This window comes from Rhinopithecus bieti, unplaced genomic scaffold (genome assembly GCF_001698545.2).
Source record: "Rhinopithecus bieti isolate Rb0 unplaced genomic scaffold, ASM169854v2 scaffold_43, whole genome shotgun sequence".
Taxonomy (NCBI): domain Eukaryota; kingdom Metazoa; phylum Chordata; class Mammalia; order Primates; family Cercopithecidae; genus Rhinopithecus; species Rhinopithecus bieti.
The window spans coordinates 704146-711881 of record NW_016803060.1 but is presented as its reverse complement, the minus strand read 5'-3'; the positions used below and the strand labels follow the sequence as shown (position 1 = coordinate 711881).

The 7736-nt window shown below is 42.6% G+C and overlaps 1 protein-coding gene across 1 annotated transcript in view; it reads left to right on the top strand.

The window, feature by feature from the left end:
- Positions 1–7736, top strand: part of DOCK3 (dedicator of cytokinesis 3) — a 404390-nt gene that overhangs the window by 227650 nt on the left and 169004 nt on the right. Inside the window, exon 9 of the mRNA XM_017890007.1 lies at positions 5951–6039. Within this exon, the coding sequence (XP_017745496.1) occupies positions 5951–6039 (89 nt within the window). The remainder of the gene's footprint in view (positions 1–5950; positions 6040–7736) is intronic.

Genomic DNA, 7736 nt, shown 5'->3' with positions numbered 1-7736 from the left:
AAAAAAAAAAAAAAAAAAAAAAAAAAAAAACTGTCTCTTTGGTAAATTTCTCATTCATATCCTGAATTGTTTTTCTGAATTCTCTTGTATCTCACTGAGCTTCTGTAAAATCAAAATTTTGAATTCTTTAATGTGGGATTTCAAAAATTTCTTTGATTAAGATCTATTTTTGGAGACTTATTATGTTCCTTTGGAAGTGTCATATTTCCTTGCTTTTTCATGTTTCCTGTGTCATTACATTGAAATCTATGCATCTGGAGTAACAGTCACTTCTTCCTGTTTTGAATTTACTTTAGTAGGGAAAGACCTTTTCCTAAAGATCTATGGTGTCTGTGGTGTTGGTTGGGTAGGGTACTTTGGCTTTGACTCTGGTGTGTGCATTAGTGTCATCTCTGTATGATTTCTTTGGTTGTAAACAGCATTAGTGGCATCTGTGATTTCCTTGATAGGTTAGGGTACAGTTATTAGTTAAGGCTGTGGAGAAGTTGTGCTGGGGACTAGGATGGCAGGTGGGTCAGTGATAGTGTCACTGGGCAGTGTACACTGGCAGCCATGTTGGCAATTATTGTTGTGTCAGTTGGTGGGCCTCCACATGGCTTGCTCAGATGCTGGTAGTGGCAGTGGTGGGTTGTACATGTGGATAGATTCTTAGGTTCCTGGGCAGTTACATGGCATGAGTGATAGCAGTAGCAGGAGTGGGACAACTCTCTGGGTCCTGAGTGATGTGTGTTGATGTTGGTGGTGGCTCTGAGGGGCTGGGTAACCCAATCTCCAGGAACTCAGGTGTCACTTGCAGGTAGGTGCAGATGAGGTGATAGCAGCCAGGAGTTTATGCCCCCAGGAGAAGTATTCAGGTGCCTGAAGTGGTTGGGTTGTGTATTTGCCAGGACCCTAGGCTGTGTTCTCTTGTCACACAGCAGAGAATGAAGCTGGACTAGGTAGGCTTGTGCTCAGACCTTCGAATGGTGAGAACAGCACTAGCCGTCATGGACAGGGCACTCCGCAGGCCCCAGGTGGAGTGCTCAGGTGAGGGGTATTAGCAGCTGTGCTAACACCCTGTCACAATAGAGGGTGGGGTCATCCTCGGTGACCAGAGCCTGGGCCAGCGGGTGGGAATGCACATTCCTCACACCCTAGTCTCAATGGGGCTTGCTCCCTGGCTCTGGCAGGGGTAGCCCACCTCAGCTGCAGGAGCCCCACCCAACTGGTGATCAAGTCCCAGTGGCAAATTTTACGCCACTTGCATCCCAGTCTCCATCCTGGTGGCACTCACTTCTCATCTCCAGCAGCTACACCCCATGCCTTGCTTGCTTCTTAGCTCTGGCTGTAGGTATGCTTCCAGCATACTCCCCAGTCCCAGTAGCGACAGCTCGAGTTTCTGTCATGCCTCAGCCCTGGCACTGCTGGGCTGCAGGACAGCAAGCAGTCTGTCAAAGGCTAGGTTTGAAAATGATATCTTGCTCCTCAGACATTTCAGGGACGAGGTGTCAGGGGAGGCTGGAGAAGCAAATAGACTCAGGAAAGTTTTCCACCTCTTGGTGAACCTGCTTCTGCACCTTGTACACCTGCAGAGCTGCTTAACCACAGGTGCTTTTCACTCTGTTCTCTTCAGCTCCTTGTTCTGGGATACAGGGACAATTCTCTGGACACTTTGAAGATCTTCCTAGGGATCTCCCACTAACTTCAAATCAAAGAGTGACAGAGACTGCAACAGAGCCACTTGGGCCTCTTAGAGCAGAGGATACAGAGCAGTGGGGTGGGTCCCTCAATTCAGTGAGCAGACAAGAGACAAAGGCTGACTTAGGTTTTATTTTCATCATGAGCTTGCAGAAATATATTTTTTCTTGATGCTCAGTGATTACATTCAAAAGTTTATTTTGAATGTAATATTATTTATCATTCACTGACAGGTCATTTGTAGCTTCACAAAAAAAAAAAAAGACAGGGAACGGGAGGGATGGAGCTAGTGAGACTGTGTCTAATATAATCTGTGTGTGCATTTCTGTGGGTTTGAAAACCCACTTGCTCTTTATACTAATTCAAACTAAAGAATTGTGAGTAAGAATAGCTTTAGAAGGTGCACATCTAGGCTGTGCACAGTGGCTCATGCCTGTAATCCTAGCACTTTGGGAGGCTGAGGCAGGCGGATCACTTGACGTCAGGGGTTCAAGACCAGCCTGGCCAACATAGTGAAACCCTGTCTCTACTAAAAATACAAAAATTAGCCAGGCATGGCAGCGGGTGCCTGTAATCCCAGCTACTCAGGAGGCTGAGGCATGAGAATCGCTTGAACCAGAAAGGCAGAGGTTGCAGTGATCCGAAATCGTGCCATTGCACTCCAGCCTGGGCAACAGAGGGAGACTCCTACTCAAAAAAAAAGAAAAAAAGAAGATGTAGTACATCTGTCACCACATAGTGAGATTTAAGAGTTTAGAAAGCAATTTTATCTAAATATACCTTTAATAACTACATCAGATATAACGTGAGGATGCTGCTAAAGGAATGGAAGAGTAAGATAGGCATGAAATGATGAAGACTTTTATAGGGTTAGGACTAAAGAGAATAATTTTAAAATCTGAACAATTGGCCCAGGTGTGGTGGCTCATGACTGTAATCTTAGCACTTTTAGAGGCTAAGTAAGGCAAGAGGATTGCTTGAGCCGCAGGAGTTTGAGACCAGCCTGGACAACATGGTACAACCTTATCTCTACAAAAAAAAAAAAAAAAAAAAAAAAAAGACAAAAATTAGCTGGGTATGGTTGTGTGTGCCTGTGGTCCCAGGTACTCTGGAGACTGAGGTAGGAGGATCACCTGAGCCTGGGGAGGTCAAGGCTGCAGTGAGCAGTGATCACACCACTGCACTCCGGCCTGGGAGACAGTGAGACCCTGTATAGATCAGTCAATAGATAGATAGAAAGAAAGAATTCATTGTTAACAGCATATAGTATTTGAAAGCAAGTATTGTATTAAGAGAATAAAAAGAAGCGTTGGTAATTGAAGGTAAATTGATGCCTTTGTAACAATAACTTGGCAGTTCTGCAAAGCTAAATCTTGTTTATGGCCAGTCATGAGTAGACTGCAAAATTTCGAGAGTTCACCCTTTGCAGCCTGTGAATGAATCTGCATGACATTTGATTTCAAACCATCTTTCCTTTGGAGCTAGCAGGAGCTTCTTTAAAGCATACTTCCAGCCACTGGTGCTCCCATCCTCCTTGATTCAAATAGGCACAAATATGGCCATCCATTTTTCCTTTACTTTTCCCGGAAATGTGATTGTTTTCACTGCTCTTTTACTGTTTTCCTCTTAAGATAAATATAGTAATGATTTCGTAAGATGACCATAATGCAGAATGTTTTCCTAAATATCTGCGTTTAGTGTAATGTAATTCTGATGCAGAATGATGGCAAAGTTTTAATTAGCAACATTTAAGCTATAAGAAATAACCAGTTGACCTTGGCAATTATTCCATTTATTTATTCAACAAATATTATATTAAGCACTTATTATGTGCTATAAGTTTTGCTACATGGTGGAGATGATTAGCAAGACACAGTCCTTATCATCTAAGGACTTGCAGTCGGGTGAAGTAGACAAATAGGTGCCCTAAAATATAATAGGCATTCTTCTAGAAATCAGAATTCAGCAAAGACCCAAAAGAGGTAGTGGTCAGGTCTAAGGTAGGGATGTTGAGAATGGAGAATAATAGAGCAAGCTGGAAAGGATTCATAGAAAAAGCAATATTGAACTGAATCCTTTAAAAAAAAAAAGAGGGGGAAAGAAAGGAAATAAATACAATTAATAGAGTCTTTGTAGGCTTTTTCAATGTAAAGGAGATCTGGAGAGGTAAGAGAGGACCCTGATGAGTCTGCCTTAAATGACTTGCTGAAAAGTTTGAACTCTAACCTGTGAAGGGCATTAAGAAGGGTGGCCATATAACCAAATTGACATTCTGGAAAGGAAGATGTGTAAAAGACCAGTTAGAAGATTATTGTACTGGTCCAGAAGAGAGATGATAATGACGAAACCAAGACAATGAAGAGGGAGGAGAGGTCAAATGTGAGATTTGATTATTGCAAAATCTGTAGGATATGGTGAACGCTGGAAGGATATAGTACTACTGAGTTCCTCTCAGTGAGAGGGCATCTCTGGGTCCAGTCAGGTTGGGGAGAAATGAATTTTTTTGGCCATGTAGATCAGGAGCTTAGGATGAGTCTGGGCTGGAGACAATGCTTTGGAGCTTGGCAGTAGTTGAAGCTATGGGAATGGTTGAGATTGCCCATGAAGGCTTGTAGAGTAAGAAAGAAATGGGCTGAAGGCAGAGCTGTGAAGGTCACTAATAGGTAAGGGATATGCAAGGGGAGAGGAATGGCAGGAACAGGCTGTCAGTTGTCTAGCATCTGAATTATATGTGTTGGGTGGAGGGGTAGATGTGAGTGAAATAATACAGATTGCCACTGTTGGTATGACTGACAAAACTCCAGCTGCATTATACCACCAAGGGACCAGTGAGTATTTTATTGGAGAAAAACTGAAATTGCCCCATCCAGTAGGGGAGGTAATTTTCAAGGCTTTTAATTTCCTGCTAAGTTGCTAAATCACAAGAGATTGTTTTAAAGGATACTCTTCCCTCTTTCCTTGTTTGGAAGGAATTCTATAGGCAGAAAGTTATTCTCAGAGCCCTGGGCTGTGAGAACCTCCTTTAACCATTCATCACAACAGCTCTGAGTAAATGAGGCATATTTGTATGGCTAAGGAGTCCAAAGAGCCACTGACTGGGTAGCAGTTAGTTAAGCTAGTAACTAACCTGCTTTATCTCTGAGTGGCCTCTATTCCAACCCTTTTATTTAGAGACCTGATACGCTTCATACTATTGGATGGCACATTCTATAACTCTTACTGGGGTGTCCTCCTGGAAGTGGCCATGCTGAACTGGACACATCTGAGTAATCCATGGAAAGTTCCATGGGTTCTCCTTTTTGCATGGGTCCTGTTTTCTGAGATAGGTAGATCCATACCTTCCTAACCAACAGGAGAGGGGGTAGAACCAGGGCTGTGGGAACTCCCTGAGTGTCAAATGGAATTTTCAAGAGATTACCCTCATCTTTTTCCAATTGTTTTATTAAGGTGTCTGTACTAGCATAAGGAATTCGTGTCTCTGTTCCTAAACTTTGTTCCAAATGGTTATGTGGTTGCAGTTCTCCAGGAATTGACCTTTAGAAGGAAGACACTAAAACATCGGAATGTAACAGAAATGCACTGTTATTCCTCCCCTCTTTTGTCTCTATTCCATGGTTCCTAGGAAGCAGCTTTATTCCTAGGAAGGAACTTTATTCTTACACATTTAGGCATCAGCTTTGTCTGCTAAGTCCTCCTTCTCTCTGACCACAGAAGACTTCATGGTAAATCAAGCCCACTGCTCTCACAAGCTTTTCTTCTTAACTTGGTCTGGTTGAAACATAGCTTCATGCAAATAGTATCAACATTGCTTATAGCTTAGCAGGGCTTTCCTTTGGGGCCAGTCATAATGACAGTTGTATGATAGTAAAAAACCAATGCCAAAGCAGTTTCTAAACAGTAGTACTTGTTGAGAGGAAATGTTTTTCCTCTTATCAGGAACTTTCCTCTGGGACCTGTTTATATGTCTGTGTGCACGCATGCAATGGGTGCTAGAAAAGAAACAACGTTTCATGTGGGATAGTGTTACTTCTGAGAGAAGGAATTTTGCCAATTAAATATTTGTAGGGATTCATTTTAGAGTTTCTATCCTTTGCCCAAGTATGTCTTTTGTGCTTAATAGGAAATGAGCCTTGTTTAATTTAGTAAAACATAACACCATTTCTTTAGGAAAGTGAGGGATCCTTTTCCCTTCGAACTTAAGTGTTACACATTGGAACATCAGACCAGGTGTTTAAAATACTTGAGTGCTATAACACCTGTCCTTCTGTTATAGGTGCAACAATGAGAGTGAGTGGTCCCAGATCCACGAGAACATCATCCGAAAGTCCAGTGCCAAGTACTCTGCCCCCAGCGCCAGCCATGGTGAGGTACTTCTCTGACTAGAACATTTTGTGTTGCATTTGTAGTTGCTAATCATATAGTACTTCAGTTGGTTGGTGCAGATTGCCTGCTGTATTCCCTACAGACATTTATCTTGTCCAGGCATTTCCTACTCATTCTTTTTGTAGTAATTTGAGGCCTTCCCTAATATCTGCTGACCAAAATACATTTTCTGCTTTTTCTAGGATGAGTTCTATATGCTTTGATAGGTAACTTGAGTTCTAATTCAAATCCAGAGTGAGCAAAAATATTGCAGGGTTTGTTACATTGTGAAGTCTATGTTTGCCTAAAAAAGATTATACGCAGCCAAATAAATATCTCTCTCTATATATAGCTAGGTATCTATATAGATATAGACATTACACACTTCTCTTTCTATTTCTGAAAGACTGACCATAATGAGAATCAGTGATTAGTCTGTCAGTATCAGTCATTCTGAAACTAGAATGGAAAATCTTTATTTCAAAGAAGCTTCATTTTAGCTCAACTTCTCCTTTTCCTTTTCCCTTCCTTTCTTTAAAAACTCTGTTTAAATAATTTCTATAAAATCTCAGTACAGTTCTACATATTGTATTGTTTTCTAAGTTAAACATTAATGCTTGATTAAATTAGAAACATTATTTAAAAGCCTATGTGCGGCCGGGCGCGGTGGCTCAAGCCTGTAATCCCAGCACTTTGGGAGCCCGAGACGGGCGGATCACAAGGTCAGGAGATCGAGACCATCCTGGCTAACACAGTGAAACCCTGTCTCTACTAAAAAATACAAAAAACTAGCTGGGCGAGGTGGCGGGCGCCTGTAGTCCCAGCTACTCGGGAGGCTGAGGCAGGAGAATGGCGTGAACCCGGGGAGGCGGGACTTGCAGTGAGCTGAGATCCGGCCACTGCACCCCAGCCTGGGTGACAGAGCGAGACTCCGTCTCAAAATAAAATAAAATAAAATAAAATAAATAAAAGCCTATGTGCCTTTATAGACCCTTGCAAATAGCTATCTAATTTACGCAGAACCAGGTTACTCCTGATAGTTTTTACCTCTAAATCATTTTATAACCTCTTTTACATAATCCTCTTTGTTTTAACTTGCATAGACCTTGTTGGAAATTATAAGTTGTCCTTAAATGACAGTGTAAAATCACTGAGAGGCAAGCAGTTTCTAAAGAGTAGTACATGTTGTAGAAAACTTTGTTTTTTCTCTGTTGGGGTGAGCAGATACTTGACTAGGAGGATCCTTAGAGGAGATCCACACCAGAGACTGCCAAGATTGAGACCTTCAGCGGTAACAACTTGATTCCTCTAAAACCCTAGTGGGGGTTTAGGCGATATCTGAGAGCCTCTCACTATTTTTAAATGACAGTTTTCCCTTATACATGTGCCTGGATGCCAAGTAGCTCCATGCAGTGTGCTAAATCTAGGCTAACGCAAGAGACAAATAAAATTTTATTTTGGGCCGGGCGCGGTGGCTCAAGCCTGTAATCCCAGCACTTTGGGAGGCCGAGACGGGTGGATCACGAGGTCAGGAGATCGAGACCATCCTGGCTAACACTGTGAAACCCCGTCTCTACTAAAAACTACAAAAAACTAGCCAGGCAACGTGGCGGCGCCTGTAGTCCCAGCTACTCGGGAGGCTGAGGCAGGAGAATGGCGTAAACCCGGGAGGCGGAGCTTGCAGTGAGCTGAGATCC